Below are 22,067 nucleotides of genomic sequence, written 5' to 3' on the forward strand. Positions count from 1 at the left end.
CCCCCCCAGTAAAGGGAAAAATAAAAGAAATTATATCCATGTGTCAATAGTTGTCTTGTAAACAATTATTTATTATGAAAAAAAAAAAAGACTAGGTGTTCAATCCCTGGCATCACCTTAATCCAGAGCTGAGCAGTGCCCTAGCAAAAGGAGGAGGAGATGGATAAAGAGAAGGAAAAGGAGGAAGAGGAAAGCCTGGCATGATACTGGCATAGTAGTCTGTTAGCACCCTTATTAACAAACTGCTTCCAAAATGTATGGGTGGGGGCTGGGGAGGCAGCTCAGCAAGCAAAATACTGGACTTGCATGCATGGGATATAATATCTACTGCACATGCCAGAACAGTCTCTCTTCTCTCTCTCTCTATCTCTGTCTCTGTCTCTCATTTCTTTCAAAATAAATAAGTCCTTTTTAAAATATGGGTGAGTACGTGGCTTCTTTCCTCCACTCATAGAGTAGGGGGAGTCCATCCCCAGCAGACCGGAAGCTGTCTCAGGATGACAGCAGGAGACACCGTGTAGTGGGTGCCCACAGGACCAGAGTGGAGAGGGGCTTGAGCAACTCCCCCAGGAAGTGAGAAGCCCTGACTGGAAACATCGGGGCTGGATAAGCAGCAAAGGACACAGTCTCATCCCAGAGACATGACGGACAAGCACCAAGCACCCCCTGACTCAAAACACCTCCTGCACAGCCGCCAGGATGCCTGCAATTTCTCCACTAGTGCTCCACGCTTTCTGAGTTAACTATAACCCTCTCCAGGGTCCCTCAGAAGAGCAATGTAGACATTCTTCAAGTCCCTCTTAACTAGAGTGAGCATTTGAAGACTGAATAGTTCAAAAAGAGGACAAGAGGGGACGCAAGAAATAGTAAAGAGGGTGCACACTGCACTGAACCAAACCAGAATGTTCTACAGTGAGCACTGTCTGAGAAAGAACTGGACTTCTGGGGGAAAGGAGGCATGTCATCACCAAGGAGGCATCCCAGTGATCTCTGTCCAAAGATGCCTCAGGAGAACATTCCAGCGTCAAAGGACAGTGATCTAGGAATCCACTTAAGGGCCTTCCAGCCCTGAGATTTCAGGCCAGGCACCCCCTGATCTGTACTTCAGTGAAATCTCATGAGCATCCCATGGCGCTGACTGATTCCACCAAGATGGCATCAAGACTGGCTTTTTGTCTTTAGTTTTAGCACTGAGGGGAAGAGAAATAGAAAAGCACCTGAGAAGGGCAGAAGGTAGACAGCATAATGGTTATGCAGAAAGATTCTCAAGCCTGAGGCTCCAAAGTCCCATATTAAATCCCCTGCACCACCATAAGCCAGAACTGAGCAGTGCTCTGGTAAAATAAAATTAAAAAAGAAAAGAAAAGTACCTGAGAAAGAAATTACTATGGTGGGAGTCAGGTGCAGCGGGTTAAGAGCACGTGCGCAAAGCACAAGGATCGGCATAAGGATCCCGGTTCGAGCCCTGGCTCCCCACCTGCAGGGAAGTCACTTCATAGGCAGTGAAGCAGGCCTGCAGGTATCTATCTTTCTCTCCCCCTCTCTGCCTTCCCCTCTTCTCTCCATTTCTCTCTGTCCTATCTAACAACAACAACATCAACAACAACAATAATAACTAACAACAATAAAAAAATGACTGTGGCATAGATGTAGGAGGGACTTAAGAAAAAATAGAGTGCACCTGGGGAACAATAGAGAAGAGCCAGGTAATTTAAATGGACCAAAGAAAAGTTTATTCCAGGTGAAACAGACTGGGATAAAAAGCAAAAGAAAGAAACCAGCTAGTCACCATTTTTCTCCAGGGACTCTTGCACACCTGCACCCAAGCTGTCTTTTTTTTCTAATAAAATTCACTCTGCCTGAAATCACAGAGTCCCACAGTTCTTCATAGAAAACTACCATGATGAACCAGACATTATGGAGGCCATCGCAACGTGTCTCCTGACCTCAGCAATATGAACATGGAACCCCCGAGTGATTTCAGACACTGAACCAACATCTTTTTCTTGGTCTCAGAAAAATCTGCCGAGAATGGTCAATTCTTCACTCACCAAGACACACACACACACACACACACACTCCTGGGACAAGGTAGCCTGGTTTTCCTCCTACACACACACACACACACACACACACACACACACACACACACACACACACACACACACACACACACACATTCCTGGGGCAAGGTAGCCTGGTCTTCCTAGCAGGAAATATTTCCAAATCAGTAGTTCTCCCTATGCATTCTAGGAGAAGAGGCTGACTCAGAAGAAAGGTCAGAAATTCTCCTGAACAGGAAGAATTTAGATACATATTCAGCTCACTAAAAATAACAGAGAATAGAGAAGAGGACTGGGAATTGTCTGAGAGGACTGTGAGAGCATTGGGAAGGCTGGAGGAGGGATGAGGAGAACAATGGAGGAAAGGAAGGGGGTCTGACAGATCCCAGAGGCAGGGGAGTGAGGTGTCTGACTCCCTTCCTTCTGATCTGTGGCCCAGATGACTCAGATATTCCATATGTGAACAAGGAGTCCAGGTGGTGAGGGAGGGTTGCCAGGGAAGCTGGGGAATTTGGGAAGACATGAGGTTTCCAGACACACAGCTTTTAAGGGGGCATGGAGTGGTGGGGGAGGGGACAAGTCAAGCTGGTGTGAGCAAGGCTGCCTTGAGCCCTGTGAGTGGGCCCAAGACTCCCTTCCCTCTCTCCCAGCTCCAACCAGGATGCTCGAGGACTGCTTGCTGTGGACTAGACGAGGACACAGCTATGGAGCAAGGCTAGAGTCCACAAACTGGCCAGATGCAGTGACCCAACACACACTTACCCCTGTGGGCTGCTTCTTGGTGTCTAGAAGGGGAGCACTGAAGCTTGCAGACAGACTAGGGGTGGCAAGAACCTCCCGGAGTGGGACCTTGGCTTCCCCCAGGAACCTAGAAGAGAGAAAAGTAGAATGTAGAAAAATAGCCTGGTGGACTGGGAGTCTGGATCAACCTGTCAGTGCCCATGTTCAGCGGAGAAGCAGTTACAGAAGCCAGACCGTCCACCTTCTGCTACCCACAACAACCCTGGGTCCATATTCCCAGAGGGATAGAGAATAGGAAAGCAATCAAGGGAGGGAATTGGTATGGAGTTCTAGTGATGGTAATTATGTGGAATTGTACCTCTCTTATCCTATGGTCTTGTCAATACTTCCATTGTATAAATAAAAAAAGAATAGGGAATCTGTCAAGGGAGAAGATTGGATATGGAGCTCTAGGGTGGGCATTGTGTGCAAATGTACCCCTCTTATCCTATAGTCTTGTCAATATTTCCATTTTATAAATAAAAAATTTTTAAAAAGAAAGAAAAAAAGAAAAGTAGCCCGATGGAGCAGGGGTAGATAGCATAATGGTTATGCAAACAGACTCTCATGCCTAAGGCTACAAAGAAGTCTCATGTTCAGTCCCCCACACCACCAGAAGCCAGAAATGATCAGTATTCTGGTTAAAAAAAAAAAAGAAGAAAGAAAGCAAGAAAGAAAGAGAAAGAAAGGAAAGAAGGGAGGGAGGGAGGGAGGAAAGAAGGGAGGGAGGAAGGGAGGAAGGGAGGAAGGAAGGAAGGAAGGAAGGAAGGAAGGAAGGACCCTGATGAAAAGCCAGAGTGATGCTTTTGTTCTCAATCTCCTCCCATACACACACAAAAAAAAAAAACTTCATAAATAAATGCATCTTAAGAAAAAGATAATACTCCAATTCCATTTCAGGTTCGACTTGTGTTTTCTTTTCTAATCTTGTTTTTCAACTTCGGCCTGAGAGTGAGATCATCCCATATTCATCCTTCTGTTTCTGACTTATTTCACTCAACATGATTTTTTCAAGGTCCATCCAATTGGAGTATTACACCAAAGTAAAAGACTCTGGGGTGGGTGGGTGGGTGGGTGGGGAGAATACAGGTCCATGAAAAATGATGAATGAAATAGTGGGGGTTGTATTACTAAATGGGAATCTGGGGAATGTTATGCATGTAAAAAAAAAAAAGAAAGAAAAAAAAAAAAAGAAAAGAAAACATCCAAGCTGGAGACGGGGTGGAGCAGGAGAAAAAAAAAAAAAAAGAAAAAGATAATAAAGATGCATAAGGATCTGGGTTCAAGACCCCAGTCCCCACCTGCAGGGAAGATGTTTCACTAGTGGGTGAAACAGTGCTGTAGGTGTCTCTCTTTCTTGCCCTCCCCTCTCAATTTCTCTGTCTCTATCCAACAAAAAAATAAGTAAAATATTTTTACAAGAAAGAAAAAGATAACAATCAGTTTATTAAATAACAATCAATGGTCAACATTGTGACTATATAAAAATATGGCAACTTACTGTCTCAGTGTTAAATTATAGTTCAATGACAGTAAGTACATTAATAGATTGCCCCAACATCACCACCACCCACCTGCAGAACTTTCTCATCATCCTGTACTGAGACTTTGTACCCACCAGGTAGTAACTCTCCATTGCCCCTTTCCACCATCCCACAGTAGTCTCTATGACTATGTCCATTCAAAGTATCACCCATAAGAATCATATACTAGTCGGGCGGTAGTGCAGCAGCTTAAGCGCAGGTGGCGCAAAGCACAAGGACTGGTGTAAGGATACCGGTTCGAGCCCCCGGCTCCCCACCTGGAGGGAAGTCGTTTCACAAGAGGTGAAGCTGGTCTGCAGGTGTCTATCTTTCTCTCCCCCGTCTTCCCTTCCTCTCTCAATTTCTCTCTGTCCTATCAAACAACAATGACATTGATAACAATAATAATAACTATAACAATAAAACAAGGGCAACAAAAAAGGAAATAAAAAATAAAAAAAGAATCATATACTATCTGTCATTTTGGTTTGATTCATTTCACTTAACATAATATCCCCAATACCTATCTTTGTTATAGTGTATGTCAGAATTTCTCTTTTTAAGATGAGTAATAATTCATTGTATTTATATGATTTATTTAGTTTACCAAGCATTCATTGGTTGATATGTGCATGGCTTCCACCTTTCAAAAAAAAAATTATTTCATTGCCACAAGGTTTATCCCCAAGGGTTCAATGCCTACACAATAAATCCACTGCTCCTGACAATCACTTTCTCCTTCTTCCTCTTCTTCCTTTCTTTGATTTGATAGGACAGAGAAACTGAGAGGGGAGGGAGGAAGACAGACATCCGCAGCACTGCTCCACTGATCATGAAGCTTCCCCCTTCAGGTGGGAACCCGAGGCTTGAACCTGGGTCCTTGCATGTAGTAACATAAACACTCAACTGGGTGCACCATTACTCAGCCCCTAGATATGTTTGGGTTTTTTTGTTTGTTTGTGAGAGAAGGTACAAAAAAAACCAGGGCATCACTCTGACATATATGATGCCAAGGACTGAACTCAGGACATGCATACAAGTTTGATTTGTAATGAAACCTCTAAATTCAGCTTCTTTCTGTTTTCTACTCTTTTTCTGTTGGTCATGTGAATAAAGATATTGCTAAGCCAACTGTAAAAAGCCTCAGTGATTTGGGTATAGTAAAAATGGTGGTTTTATTTTTTTTAATTAATTTATTAGGGAATTAATGTTTTACATTCAACAGTAAATACAATAGTTTGTACATGCATAACATTCCCCAGTTTCCCATTTAACAATACAACCCCCACTAGGTCCTCTGTCGTCCTTCTTGGACCTGTATTCTCCTCACCCACCCCAGAGTCTTTTACTTTGATGCACTACGCCAAAAAATGGTGGTTTTAGGGAGTCAGGCGGTAGCAAAGCGGGTTAAGCGCAGGTGCCGCAAAGCACAAGGACCGACATAAGGATCCCGGTTCCAGCCCCCGGGTCCCCACCTGCAAGGGAGTCACTTCACAGGTAGTGAAGTAGGTCTGCAGGTGTCTATCTTTCTCTCCCCCTCTCTGTCTTCCCCTTCTCTCTCCATTTCTCTCTGTCCTATCTAACAACGACAACATTAATTACAACAACAGCAACTACAACAATAAAACAACTAGGGCAACAAAAAGGAATAAATAAATAAATATTTTTTTAAATGGTGGTTTTACTAGATATCTGGAAGCCGCGGCAGCGACTTGATTTCCAGGTCTTAGGGTCAATAAAGGAACGTGCACGACACTGAGGATAGGTGAAAGAGAAGGCATAATGGCAGCCATGCAGCAGGAGTCAGCTTCTGTCATAAGTCCTTAATCATTCATTCTTCAGCGATCAGCTCCCCAAGCGCGCACACTGCCAACAAGAACTCTGCTTCTGCAAATCACCCCTTAAGGAGCTTCCCGATCTCTCGTTGCTAGATCATATGCTAATGCTAAAATGACATCTGCTAATTACAAATGTGGCCCTACCTTCCTCTTTTTTGATCAGCTCTCAACAATTAATAGTTGTAATGAATCACAGAATACCAACAACCAAAAGAAGAAAACAAGTAGCCTGATGTGCCCAGCTGTTCTCCTGACACATCCTCGCCACCATCTCCAGCACCCACAGCACCACAGTCTCTCAAGGATCACACTGCACCCTGCCCCTCGCACCCCAGGAAGCACAGCTTAAGGCCAGATCTTCTCCCTGCAGGAGAGGGATGAAAGATACCACACCTTTCCCCCAGGGCAACTGTGGCCCTTTTTTGCCCCTACACAGAAGCCCATCCCTGATTCCTGCCTGACAGGTGGTCCTGCATAGACTGTCTTGCCCATCCATCCTCAGGAGCCCCCCATTATATCTCACTGCCTCCAAGCAGCTCTGCTTGCTCACATCCACACAGATACATTTCCCAGAGCTCAGGTAGCAGGGATTATAAATAAAAACCAAGTGCCACCCAGTCTTCAAGGAGAAAAGAAAATCCAGCATTGGGAGACATGCCCCACTCTGAAAGAGGCCCTAGACTGTCATATCACACAGCTGTGATGGAGGGGACAGTCCTCTTGTCAAGGAATAGGTTCTTAGGAAAGAGCAGGTCAGTAGCCAGGCAGTGGTGCATCTGCTTAAGTGCACATATTACAGTGTGCAAGGACCTGGGTTCAAGCCCCTGGTCCCCACTTGCCGGGGAAACACTTCATGAGTGGTGAAGCAGGGCTGCAGATGTCTCTCTCTCCACCTACCCTCTCTCAACTTCTCTCTATCCCTATCCAATAATAAAAAAATTAAAAATATTTTTAAAAAGGAAAGAGTAGGTCACTGCATAATGAGCAGAGATTGGAGAGGTAGTTTAGTATTTTTGTAAAGGATTTCCACACCTGAGGTTCCAAGGTCCCAGATTCAATCCCAGCACCACAAGCCAGAGCTGAACAGTGCTCTGGTGAAAGAAAAAAAAAATGGAGGACCCCCCCCCAACACTTCATCTACACTATTACAGCCTTTAGGTCCATGATTATGGTCCATGATGGTCAACAATTTGTTTGGCTTTGTATGTTAACTCTCTTTTCAGCCACCAGGTTCTAAATGCTAGCATGATGCCGACCAGACTTCCCTGGACAGACAACCCCACCAATGTTCTTTGGAGCTCTGCTTCCCCAGAGCCCTTCCCCACTAGGGAAAGAGAGAGGCAGGCTGGGAGTATGGATCAGACTGTCAACGCCCATGTTCAGTGGGGAAGCAATTACAGAAGCCAGACCTTCCACCTTCTGCATCCCACAATGACCTTGGATCCATACTCCCAGAGGGTTAAAGAATAGGAAAGCTATCAAGGGAGGGGATGGGATACGGGGGTCTGGTGGTGGGAACTGTGTGAAGTTGTACCTCTCTTATCCTATGGTTTTGTCAATGTTTCCTTTTTATAAATTTAAAAAAAAGCCCATTTGAGTTGCGAAATTATGCAAGCTCAAGAAAGGGAGGGCAGTGGCACACCTGCTTAAAAGGGGGGCAGACGGGCAGGGGGTGGAACACCTGGTTATGTACACATTGTGCTACGTGCAAAAGTGCCCAGGACAGAGGCAACAAAATAGCTCACTTGGATACTGCACCTGCTCTGCCATAAGCACAACATACGTATGCACTCAGCCCCTACCGCACAGGAGGAAGCTTCAATATTATGGTGCCTCTCTCTCCCTCTCTCTCTCTCTCTCTCTCTCTCTCTCTCTCTCATCTGGAAAAAAAAAATTTGGCTTGGTGCAGTGAAGCTCCAGCAATGACTCCCCCCAAAAGTGCCAGAGACAAAGACATGGATAAGTCATATTCTGCAGCTATGTAGGAAATCAGGGTCAGCAAGAGACGTGTGTCCATCAGAACTGGGGCCCGGTGCTCCATCCCGCACAGCAGTACAGCCACAGGTGTGCTCTCACCACTTGTCTCTGAAGTCAGTTCTTCCTGACACAGAGAAGCATACCTGCTAACCTGGGAACAGCCTTTTTCCAAAGTAACCGATTTGAACATAGGTTTTATGGGGGTGGTTGTTTTTTCATTACCAGGGATTCACTGCTCCAGGCTAACTTTTCGGGTAGAAAGAGAGAGACGGGGGCCTGGTTAATGTGGTTAAGTGCACACATTACAGTCCACAAGGACCCAGGTTCAGGCCCCTAGTCCTCACCTGCAGGAAGAAAGTTTCACAAGTGGTTAAGCAGGACTGCAGGTGTCTCTCTGCCTCTCTCCCTCTCTATTTCCCACTCTCAAATTCTCTGTCTCTATCCAATATCAAATAACACGGGCTGTGAACTCTTTTGCCAACCCCAAACATAGTTTATAAAATGTCAACCTTGGGGGGTCAGGCGGTGGCGCAGTGGGTTAAGCGCATGTGGCGCAAAGCACAAGGACCGGCGTAAGGATCCCGGTTCGAGCCCCCGGCTCCCCAACTGCAAGGGAGTCGCTTCACAGGCGGTGAAGCAGGTCTGCAGGTGTCTGTCTTTCTCTCCCCTTCTCTGTCTTCCTCTCCTCTCCCCATTTCTCTCTGTCCTATCCAACAATTAACAACATCAACAATGGTAATAATAATAACCACAATGAGGCTACAACAACAAGGGCAACAAAAGGGGGAAAAAATGGCCTCCAGGAGCGGTGGATTCATGGTGCAGGCACCAAGCCCAGCAATAACCCTGGAGGAAAAAAAAAATGTCAACCTTGATCTAATTCACTGATTATAAAAACCAGTTGCTCACAATGAGGTTTCACCCATCATGGTATTAACACCTATATAAGATGGTATTATCCAAAAATAAATAAAACAGAAATTAAGTGTTTGGCAAGGATGTGGCAAAATTAGGTCACTGGTGCACCGCTGGTAGAAATGGAAAATGATGCAGCTACTTGGAACACAGAATGCTGGGAGTTCCTCCCAAAACTGAACATGGAATGACCATATACATGTCAGCAATTCTACCTCTGGGTATGTGCTCCAAACAACTGAAATCAGGAGCTCACAGAGATACTTGTTTGGGATTTTGATTGGTTTTGGTGTCAGAGGTGGAAGCCATCATCCATGTGTCATAGATACCTATCTATCCATGTTCATTATTAGAGTCATTCACAATAACTAAAAGGGCAGCAGCGTGGTTAAATTATTAGACGCTCAGGCATGAGATCTGAGTTCAATACCCAGCATCACATGAGCCAATGATCCTGAGTGATGACCTCGTTCTATCACATACACACACACAACACAATCTCTCTCTCTCTCTCTCTCTCTCTCTCTCTCTCTCACACACACACACACACACACACACACAGCATAGCACACTCACACACACACCATCAATAAATATATCTAGGGGCTGGACAGTTGAGCACACAGGTCTTCAAATTCACTGAGGGAATTCCCAGCGGCTCTCAGCCATCAGCCTGGGGAAGCAGGAGGCAGTGTCCACACTGCTATCCACTCAGCCAGAGCTCTAGTGTGGATGCCGTGAGGCTGGAGGAGGACGCTGGCCAGGGCTAAAGAGTGCGGAGCAAAGTGAGGCCTCCCTTTCTGATATCCTGGCCTCCTAGCCCTTGACTGGAGAATTCCAGGAAGAGAGGCAAGGAACAATGAGAGGAAATGCTGGAGGAACTGACATCCTTACCCCTTCCAACCCACGCCCCTTCAGGCAACCCAGAGCTCGAGGCCAGGAGGGACCCTGATATTTCCTCCTTATACATCTTTCAAAGCCATGTGACCTCTTACCCTTGTAGAGGCCCAGGGCCAGTCCCTCTGAGAAGCTGGACAGGTAGGAGGCTTTACAATCCCCTGCTCCCCTTAGAGGAAGGTTGAAGGCAGCACTGAGGCTGCCTGGCCTAGAGTCTGAGCACAGACAAAGCTGGGAGCTCCCAGAAACTAGGATGATCTACCAGGTTTACTATTATTATTATTATTTTTAGATAAAAACAGAGGCAGAGGGTGGGGGTAGATAGCATAATGCTTATGCAAAGAAACTCTCATGCCAGAGGCTCCAACATCTCAGGTTCAGTCCCTCATACCACCATAAACAAGAGTTAAGCAGTGCTCTGGCAAGAAAAGAGAGAGAGAGAGAAGTCCATAGCACTAAAGCTTCCTTCAGTGCAGGGGAGAAAGCCCTGAACCTGGGTCATGTACATGGCAAAGCAGCACACTATTGAAGTGAGCTATCTCTTGGCAATGCCAGATTTTATCACAGGAAGCCATGATGGCTGTTCTTCATTCATTGATTCACACAGGATGGAGAAGAAGTGTTTTTACTCAGGGAGCCTTGGGCCTGGGTTGGAATGCATAGGTGGCACACAGGATTGTGTTAGAACGAGACCGGAAGGGCTGGGTAGTAGCACACCTGGTTGAGTGCACATGTTACAGTGCTCCAGAGCCTGGGTTCAGGCCCCCCGGTCCCCAACTGCAGGAAGAAAGCTTTGCAAGTCATGAAGCAGTGTTGTAGTGTCTCTCTCCCTCTCTATCATCCCCTTCCCTATTGATTTATGGTTTTATCTATCCAATAAGTAAATAAAAATAATTGTTAATATTTACTTATTTTTGTTGCCCTTGTTGTTTTATTGTTATTGTAGTTATTATTGTTGCTATTGATGTCATTGTTGGATAGGACAGAGAGAAATGGAGAGAGAAGAGGAAGACACAGGGAGAGACAAAGATAGACACCTGCAAACCTGCTTCACCACCTGTGAAGCAACGCCCCTGCAGGTGGGGAACCAGAGGCTCGAACCAGGATCCTGATGCCGTTCCTTGCGCTTTGTGCCACGTGCACTTAACCCGCTGTGCTATTGCCAGACTCCTGTAAATGAAGATAATTTTAAAGTCAAAAAAAAAAAAGAAAGAAACCAGAAAATTCAATGTGGAGGGGCATGCACATGGGACCCACACATTCTAGGGAAGGCACTCCCTTTCCATTGTATGACTACACAGACAAGATGTTTTACCTACCCACCTTTTATCATGGGCATTTGAGCTGCCTTTGTTTTGTTTTTTTCAAACAATGATGTAAAACTTTTTTATTGGAAGGGTCCCAATTTTTTTAAACACTGCCTGGATTGTTACAGGGGTTTGCTGCCTGCATGATGAATTCCTGTGGTCCCCACTAAGGGAAGACAGGAAAAGGCTGGGGGTATGAATCAAACTACCAACACCCATGTCCAGTAGAGAAGCAGTTACTGAAGCAGAACTTCTACCTTCTGTGGCTCCCAAAACAATTTTTATCCATACTCCCACTGAGGAAGAAGTGATGGAAGAAGAGGATAAGAGGAATCTGCAGTTCCATCAGGAAGGAACAATAATAGCAACAACAACAATGGGAGGAAAAGATGGCTGTCAAGAGCAGTGGATTCCGACAGGCACCAAGCCCCACCAATAACCCTGGAGGCAAAATTAATTAATTAAAAAGACATTGGGCAAAGGGCTGGATGGTGGAACACCTGGTAAAGGGCACATATGACCATGTGCAAGGACACTGATTCAAGCCCCCTACCCGACCTGCAAGGGAGAAGATTCACAACTGGTGAAGCACAACTGCAGTTGTATCTTTCTCCCTCTCCATCTCCCTTTCTCCCTCAAATTCTGTCTCTATCAAAAGGAAAGAAAGAAAAAAAGAAAAGAATAACAACAGGGATATGTCATGCAGGCACCAAGCACCTACAATAACCCTGATGGTAACTGAAAAAAAAAAAAGAAGAAAGAAAACTGAACAACAACAACAACAAAAAAAAAGCACTTGGACTTCCGGAGGCGGAGCTACGAGCAGCAGATCCCAGATCTCTTTCTCTCTCCTCTCCTCTCCTCTCCCGAATCAACTAGGAATACCAAAGGAGACCACCCGGGACCAAAACAAGACAGGACTAGAATGACCACAGGAACCCAGTAAATCACCCGTGAGTACAAACACGTGTGGCTGGTGACAGAGAGGAGAGAGGGGCCTAAGGAGAGATTAAGTGACTGCTAACAGATCAGCAGTTTATCAGTTGAGACACCACCTCCAGTCTGCTCCACCAACAAGGGGACAGCTGAAGGGAGGAGAGGACCCCCCAGAGACTCACAAAGTGCAACTCTGAGTCTCCATTGCTACTACCCTCAGAATCTGGAGCAGCGACAGGAAGGAACACCAGGGGACAGAGATCTAACCAGGAAACTCAGAAGACCTATACCTCGGTGGCATAGCTGAGGGGCTGTGAAAGTCTCTTTGCATAACCTCTGGATTATCTCTGCCACACCCTGCTTTATCTCTTGGTCAGGAGTCAGTGATTAAGCTAAGAAGCCTATTGATAGTTTAAAAGCCCTCAGGCTCCCATAGCCTACAGGGAAGAAAAAAAAAAAAAAAGAAAGAGGCTTTTAAACCACTGAGCTCCAACTCAGGGATTGAAATAACTGTTAACTTCCATCACTGTGAACCCTTTAATTAACTTACTTAGACAACAAGTCAATCCAGGCAATAGTGATCAATAATTTGAAAAGTAATGATAAAGGGAACTCATAACATAATATATAAAATGGTTAAAACAACAAGAAAAAATATTGGAGACTCAAACCATGACAACAGTCCAGCTAAAAGTCCTCCAGAGGGTGAAGCACAAAATAATGAGTTCAACATTCAAACATTAGCTAAGGAAATAATAACAGGAGAGTAAAGAATTTGAAAAAATTGTAACCAGAAATGCAGGAAGAACAAATGAGAATATGGAAGAAAATACTAATTATCTCATGGTTCTTAGAGAGCTGAAAGCTGAAATCGCTGAACTAAGAATGCAACTAGTTGAACAAGCTAAAACAGTATCAGAGTAGGGCAACAAAACAGATGAACTCCAGAAAACAGTACAGGTCAGAGAGAATACAATCTATGAGGTTGAAGACAGAATTAGCAAGATTGAGGATGAATTAGAGACAACTCAAAAAGAAGTAAGAGATCTCAAAAAGAGATTAAGAGATGCTGAAAACAACAAAAGAGTCCTATGGGATGACTTCAAAAGAAACAATATATGCATTATTCGCATACCAGAGGAAGAAAGAGAAGGAGAGGAAGAAAGCATTTTCCAGGCCATAGTAGCTGAAAACTTCTCTAGTGTAGACAACATCAAAGACATAAAAATTCAAGAAGCCCAAAGGGTCCCAAACAGAATTAACCCAGACCTAAAGACACCAAGACATATCATACTTAGAATGGAAAGGAATAAGGATAAAGAAAAGATCCTCAAGGCTGCAAGAGAAAAACAAAGATTCACCTACAAAGGAAAACCCATAAGATTAGCAGCAGACTTCTCCATACAAACACTACAGGCCAGAAGACAATGGTAAGATATGTATCGAGTACTCAATGAGAAAGGCTTTCAGCCAAGAATACTATATCCTGCTAGACTGTCATTCAGAATAGATGGAGGCATCAAAACCTTCTCAGACAAGCAACAGTTGAAGGAATCAACTTTCACCAAGCCTGCCCTGAAAGAAGTTCTGAAAGGTCTCCTATAAACAACCAGACCACCACAAATAGTACATATATCAAAACACTCTAAAACTCTACAAGAATGGCATTAAAATATCTTCAATCTTTGATATCAATAAATGTCAATGGCTTGAATTCACCTATTAAAAGACAGAGTAGGAAGATGGATCAGAAAATACAACCCAACAATATGCTGTCTACAGGAAACCCACCTAACTCAACAAGACAAACACAGACTTAAAGTGAAAGGATGGAAAACAATCATACAAGCCAATGGCCCACAAAAAAGGGCAGGAACAGCTATTCTCATATCTGACATGATAGACTTTAAAATAGATAAGATTAAAAAAGATAGGAATGGACACTACTTAATGCTCAGTGGATCAGTCAATCAAGAAGACAACTATTATTAACATCTATGCACCCAATGAGAAGCCATCTAAATACATCAAATGTCTACTGAAAGAGCTACAGCAATATATTAACAGTAACACAATCATAGTAGGGGACTTCAACACCCCACTCTCTCAACTTGACAGATCATCCAGGCAGAAAATCAATAAAGACATAAGGGAGCTAAATGAAGAGATAGATAAACTAGAACTATTGGACATTTTCAGAGTCATTCATCCCAAGAAACTGAAATACACATTTTACTCAAATCCACATGGGTCATTCTCAAGGATAGACCATATATTGGGCCACAAAGACAGCATCAGCCAATTCAAGAGCATTGAAATCATCCCAAGCATCTTCTCAGAGCACATTGGAATTAAACTAACACTTAACAATCAACAAAAGATTAGTAACAGTGCCAAAATGTGGAAGCTCAACAGTACACTTCTTAACAACTTCTGGGTCAAAGAGGAAATCAAGGAAGAAATCAAAATGTTTCGAGAGTTCAATGAAAATGAAGACACAAGCTATCAAAATATTTGGGACACAGCTGAAGCAGTTCTAAGAGGGAAGTTCATAGCTATACAAGCACACATTAGGAAACAGGAAAAAGCACAAATAAACAGCCTGATTGCACATCTTAAAGACCTAGAAGAAGAACAACAAAGGAACCCTAAAGCAACCAGAAGGACAGAAATCACTAAAGTTAGGGCAGAAATAAATAACATTGAGAATAAGAAAACCATACAAAAGATCAACGAAAGTAAATGTTGGTTCTTCAAAAGAGTAAACAAAATCAACAAACCTTTAGCCAGACTCACAAAACAAAAAAGGGAGAAGACCCAAATAAATCAGATAGTAAATGAAAGAGGAGATATCACAACAGACACCGCAGAAATTCAACATATCATGCGAGGCTTCTATGAACAACTATATGCCACCAAGCTAGAGAACCTATAAATGGACGATTTCCTAGATACCTACCAACTTCCAAAACTAAGTAAAGAGGAAGTGGATAACATGAACAGGCCCATCACACCTAATGAAATAGAAACAGTTATCAAAAGTCTCCCCAAAAATAAAAGTCCTGGACCAGATGGTTTTACAAATGAATTCTACAAAACCTTCAAAGAATAACTAATACCTCTACTTTTAAAAGTCTTCCAGAAGATTGAAGACACTGGAATACTCCCTGCCAGCTTCTATGAAGCCAACATCACCCTGATACCAAAAACAGACAGGGACACAACCAAAAAAGAAAACTACAGATCAATATCTCTGAAGAACATAGATTTTAAAATACTGAACAAAATTCTAGCCAACGGGATACAGCAATATATTCAAAAGATTCTTCATCATGACCAAGTGGGGTTTATACCAGGCATGCAAGGTTGGTTTAATATACATAAATCAATCAATGTGACCCACCACATCAACAAAAGCAAGACCAAAAACCACATGGTCATATCCATAGATGCAGAGAAAGCCTCTGACAAAATACAACATCCCTTTATGATCAAAACACTACAAAAAATGGGAATAGATGGAAAATTCCTCAAGATAGTGGAGTCTATATATAGCAAACCTACAGCCAACATCATACTCAATGGTGAAAAACTGGAAGCATTTCCACTCAGATCAGGTACTAGACAGAGCTGCCCACAATCACCATTACTATTCAACATAGTGTTGGAAGTTCTTGCCATAGCAATCAGGCAGGAGCAAGGAATTAAAGGGATACAGATTGGAAGAAAAGATGTCAAACTCTCCTTATTTGCAGATGACATCATAGTGTACATGGAAAAACCTAAGGAATCCAGCAAGAAGCTTTTGGAAATCATCGGGCAATACAGTAAGGTGTCAGGCTACAAAATTAACATTCAAAAGTCAGTGGCATTCCTCTATGCAAACACTAAGTTAGAAGAAATTGAAATCCAGAAATTAATTCCTTTTACTATAGCAACAAAAACAATAAAATATCTAGGAGTAAACCTAACCAAAGAAGTGAAAGACTTGTATACTGAAAATTATGAGTCATTACTCAAAAAAATTGAAAAAGACACAAAGAAGTGGAAAGATATTCCATGTTCATGGGTTGGAAGAATGAACATCATCAAAATGAATATATTACCCAGAGCCATCTACAAATTTAATGCTATCCCCATCAAGATCCCAAGCACATTTTTTAGGAGAATAGAAAAAAATGCTACAAATGTTTATCTGGAACCAGAGAAGACCTAGAATTGCCAAAACAATCTTGAAAAAAAAAAAGAACAGAACCGGAGGCATCACACTCCCAGATCTCCCAGATCTCAAACTATATTATAGGGCCACTGTCATCAAAACTGCTTGGTACTGGAACATGAATAGACACACTGACCAGTGGAATAGGATTGAGAGCCCAGAAATGAGGCCCCACACCTATGGACATCTAATCTTTGACAAAGGGGCCCAGACTATTACATGGGGAAAGCAGAGTCTCTTCAACAAATGGTGTTGGAAACAATGGGTTGACATGCAGAAGAATGAAACTGAATCACTGCATTTCACCAAATACAAAAGTAAATTCCAAGTGCAACAAGGACTTGGATGTTAGACCACAAACTATCAAATACTTAGAGGAAAATATTGGCAGAACTCTTTTCCACATAAATTTTAAAGACATTTTCAATGAAAGGAATCCAATTACAAAGAAGACTAAGGCAAGTATAAACCTATGGGACTACATCAAATTAAAAAGCTTCTTCACAGCAAAAGAAACCACTACCCAAACCAAGAGAACCCTCACAGAATGGGAGAAGATCTTTTTTTTTATTTTATTATTATTATTATTATTATTTATTGGGTAATTACTGGTTTACAGTCAACAGTAAATACAATAGTTTGTATATGCATAACATTTCCCAGTTTTCTATATAACATTACAACCCCCACTAGGTCCTCTTCTGCCATCATGTTCCAGGACCTGAACTCTACTCCCCAACCCAGAGTCTTTTACCAATTCTAGTCCAAATTCTGCTTAGTGATTTCCTTTCTGATCTTGTTTATCAACTTCTGTCTATGAGTGAGATCATCCCATATTCATCCATCTGTTTCTTTTTTTTTTTTTTTAAGAAAGGATTAATTAACAAAACCATAGAGAATGGGAGAAGATCTTTACATGCCATACATCAGATAAGAGTTTAATAACCAACATATATAAAGAGTTTGCCAGACTCAACAAGAAGACAACAAATAAACCCATCCAAAAATGGGGGGAGGACTTGGACAGAATATTCACCACAGAAGAGATCCAAAAGGCTGAGAAACTCATGGGAAAATGCTCCAAGTCTCTGACTGTCAGAGAAATGCAAATCAAGACAACAATGAGATATCACCTCACTCCTGTGAGAATGTCATACATCAGAAAAGGTAACAGCAGCAAATGCTGGAGAGGGTGTGGGGTCAAAAGAACCCTCCTGCACTGCTGGTGGGAATGTCAATTGGTCCAACCTCTGTGGAGAACAGTCTGGAGAACTCTCAGAAGGCTAGAAATGGACCTACCCTATGACCCTGCAATTCCTCTCCTGGGTATAGATCCTAAGGAACCCAACACATCCATCCAAAAAGATCTGTGTACACATATGTTCTTGGCAGCACAATTTGTAATAGCCAAAACCTGGAAACAACCCAGGTGTCCAACAACAGATGAGTGGCTGAGCAAGTTGTGGTATATATACACAATGGAATACTACTCAGCTGAAAAAAAATGGTGACTTCACCGTTTTCAGCCGATCTTGGATGGACCTTGAAAAAATCATGTTGAGTGAAATAAGTCAGAAACAAAAGGATGAATATGGGATGATCTCACTCAGGCAGAAGTTGAAAAACAAGATCAGAAAAGAAAACACAAGTAGAACCTGAAATGGAATTGGCATATTGCACCCAAGTAAAAGACTCAGAGGTGGGTGCGTGGGTGGGGAGAATACAGGTCCATGAAGGATGATAAATGACATAGTGGGGGTTGTATTGTTAAATGGGAAACTGGGGAATGTTATGCATGTACAAACTATTGTATTTACTGTTGAATGTAAAACATTACTTCCCCAATAAAGAAATAAATTAAAATAAAAAAAGCACTTGAACTTACATCATACATGGAAATTGTCAAGATACATTACTAAGTGGGGGCGAAAAGCACAGAAATGCGTCTAACCTGCTACCTAATGTAGAAAAACAAAGTCAGAATCTACCTTGTGATTATTCAGTAACACTTGAATGATACAAAACAACCCAAGAACAGGGGTTACCTATGGCTGAAGGGTGAGCACTGGGCAGATGGGGGCCAGAAATGGCAGGGAGAATTTCACTGCCATTTTTTTAATAGTTTCTGTTTTTATAACCCCATAATTTTTTTCACCCATGTAAAGAGTTTCGATTGGAACATATAACTGCGAAAAGCTTACAATTTCTTCACTCAACAAATAAAGAAAAACCCACTAAGCATGTCAACAAAGCGCAGTCCCCGCCCTGTCCTCACAGCCATCCTCCCACTTGCATGTGGAGGGACAGGGCCACACACTTCACGCACAGAATCCCATAGAATCGCACACAACCCTATGGAGCAAGCACTGTTAGTGACCTTATGAACTTGGAAACTGGGGAAAGAAGGGGTGGGGGGAGAAAAGGGAAAGGGAGGGGAGGTGGGAGGGGAGTAGAAAGGAGGGGGCAGAAGTTGACTTGTCTACCTTGCTGCAGATTACAAAGCAGGCAGAACTATATACCAAAGGCCTTGCTTTATTCCTATGTAGGTCCTGCTGGGACACCTCAGAGTCCTAAGAACATATCACAAAAAGAGTCAAGATCTTCAATTTGCATCAGTCATAGAAAACGGAGTCTAACCTATCAATTTGATCGAGTTCATTTTTTTTTTTTTCCACTAGGACTTTGCTAGGGCTTCATGCCTGCTTGACCTTACTCCTGGCATACTCACTTAATTTTTTTTCTTTTTCTTTTTTACACAAGGTGGGAAGCAGAGAAAGGAGAGACATAGTCCCACTGTTTATGAAGTTTCCCCTATGCATGGTGTCCCCATATGGTAGCCGGAGGCTAAAACCTAGGTCCTAACACATGCTATAAAGTGTGTGCTCTGCTAAATGAGCTATCACTCATCCCCCTGGTTCAATTTTTTTTAATAATTCAACAGTGTTTTTACAAAATTATTCAATCTCCGGGGTATAATTTCAAACCCAAACTGCATATGTGCAAGTCACCACAGCCTTCACCAAAGTTCTAGGTGTCCCCCCTCGCCACCCCTAGCTAATGTAGCTTCCACAAAGCCCAAGAAACAGTTTATAACCTTTTTGGGGGGAGGGGAGAATTCATTTGCTTAAGTCCTCTATATTCCTGGAGGAATGGTTATGCCAACCTCATGTCTGAGGTTCCAAAGACCCAGGTCCAATCAGACCAGAGCAGTGTTCTTCTGATAAGATAGCATATGGTTATGCAAAGAAACTCTCATGCCTGATGCTCCAAAGTCCCAGGTTCAATTCCCTACACCAGCATAAGCCAGAGCTGAACAGTGATCTGGCAAATATATATATATATATATAATTTAACCTCCAATGGGAGAGAGAATAGAAGGGAGGAAGGTTCTTCTTCTTCTAGCGTTTGCCCTTCTTCCGTAGCCAGTCAACAGCGTCAGGTTGAGCCTGATGTAAAGTTTCGAGATCTCCTTTGAATCTGGAGAGGTGGCAGTCGTTGACTATGTGGGTCATAGTCTGTCTGTAGCCGCAGGGGCAGTTCGGGTCGTCTCTGGCTCCCCAGCGATAGAACATAGCGGCGCACCAGCCATGGCCTGTTCGATAGCGATTGAGGAGGGCCCAATCATAACGTGCTAGGTCATAGTGAGTGGAAGGAAAATTGTAAGGCAAATAGAGCAGAATATTAACAAATGAGTCTGAGCATAGTTGTACTTTTGAAACATCTGAAAATGTCATTTCAAAATTAATTAATTTGAAGTTCAAAGTTATTTTTCAAGAAGAGCCCAGGAAAGTTTTCCATGTGTTAATTCCTCCCCCCACCCTTCATCTTTTAAGCTAAGAATAGTCCAGAGCTCAGTAGTACTCTGGTAAAAAAAAAAAAAAAAAAGCCTGAGAAAGTACACGTCAACTAAAAATTCATATACTACAACTCAAACTTATTTATGACTAGCTCATGCACACCTTCCTCTCACTGGATTTCTGGATTTAGAGTCAGATGTAAAAAGAAAGTTGGAGAACCCCATCCTTAGAGGAGAGAGAGGAAAAGAAAGAGGAGGTTTAATGAAGGGCCCTGCTGAGGAGACACTACAGGCTGAGTCCTGGCTCCAGCCCTCAGCTGTGAGGGGCAGGAAATCTGGGACCAACGGACATTTCATAGGCACACCCTTAACCTGCCTGTACTATATCTGATTTCCCCAAGTCTGCCCAAAGATAACTTAAAATAGTTTTCTACTTCAATTTTGAGACAAAAGAAAAATGATCCTGAAACCTAGATATGTGCTGGATAGACTCCAAAATATAATAGCTATAAAAAAAAAAAATCTTTGAAATCTAGGATACATTTGACTCTTCTGAGAATGCTGAGAACAAGAGGATGGTGAACCATAAATATTCTAGTCCCCAAAACAGTCTACAAGGATGCCAGAAAGTGGGGCATGCAAGCTCAAGGCTGAACTTAGGTTTTGTTGTTGTTTTGTTTTTTTTTTCACCATCAGCAACAACAAACCATCTCACTACCTTTTTAAATATCTATGTGAATACACACAATGTTAAAGCCTGGGTGACACTGTGGTAAAAAAAAGAAATCAACTGATGATAATAAATAGGGAGTAAATACCTTCCACATGTACAAAAGAGAGTTAAGAGAGTTGTGTTCCTAATAAGATAAATACACAACCACTGTGAATTAGTAAGAAAAAAAGACAAATAATTCAAACTATAAGGGTAGGCAACCTATAAAGAAGAAATGTAAAATGAGAATAAGCACATGAAAATGTGTTTAACTTTGTCAAGACTGAAGGACACACAAATTATAAAATATATTACACACACACAATGGCACTAGCAAAAAAAAAAGTGTTGGCAAGGATGTGGAAGAAAAATAAACCCTTCTGTGCTGCTGATGGGGATGCAACTTGGTCCAAACTCTAAGGTAAATAGTCTGGAGACTTCTGAGAATGCTAAAAATGGGCCGACCTTATGATTCAGCACTTCCTCTCCTGGGAATATATCTAAAGGAAGCAAAGACACCCATCAAAGATATCTATGTACACCTATGTTCACAGCAGCACAATTTGTACTAACCCACACTTGGAAGCAACCCAGATGTCCAACAGCAGATGAGTGGCTAAGAAAATTGTGATATGTAAACACAACAGAATACAGGACTCAGAGGTTACACAGGCTCCTGTGATAAATATGAATTATATTTTTAGTCCACCCACATGTTAGCTATCAGGCTCAGGCAAAAAAAATACTAAAGTCATCAGCTGTGGCCCTAATCCGGGAGTCCTGAGATTCCCAAACAGACTTGATGGGCCTAGACCTTGAATAAATCCCTCTCTCCCTTGTTACCGGTCATTTCTATCAGAAACAACACAACAGATCCCTTTGTGGGCCCCCATAGGACCTTGCCTTCCACTTGGATCAACAATGGTAGAGAATGTTCCATCCTCCGAAGGGAGGATGGACAACATACTCTATGCTACACCTGAGGAAGATGGGTTGATATTGGGGCAGCTTGGAACGTTCCTACTCATGACCACAGAATGTGAGCTCAGATCTACAGGGATGCAGAGGTCACAGAGGCTCCTAAGCTGATTATGGGCCCCAGAT

General features: G+C 42.7%; 1 protein-coding gene across 17 annotated transcripts in view; it reads right to left on the minus strand.

The window, feature by feature from the left end:
* The window catches only part of DYSF (dysferlin), a 272,723-nt gene that overhangs the window by 202,506 nt on the left and 48,150 nt on the right, over positions 1–22,067 (minus strand). For all 17 annotated transcript variants that reach the window (XM_060187109.1, XM_060187107.1, XM_060187114.1 and 14 more), the window contains exon 4: positions 2,826–2,931. In XM_060187109.1, the coding sequence (XP_060043092.1) occupies positions 2,826–2,931 (106 nt within the window). The remainder of the gene's footprint in view (positions 1–2,825; positions 2,932–22,067) is intronic.

This window comes from Erinaceus europaeus, chromosome 3 (genome assembly GCF_950295315.1).
Source record: "Erinaceus europaeus chromosome 3, mEriEur2.1, whole genome shotgun sequence".
Classification (NCBI taxonomy): Eukaryota; Metazoa; Chordata; class Mammalia; order Eulipotyphla; family Erinaceidae; genus Erinaceus; species Erinaceus europaeus.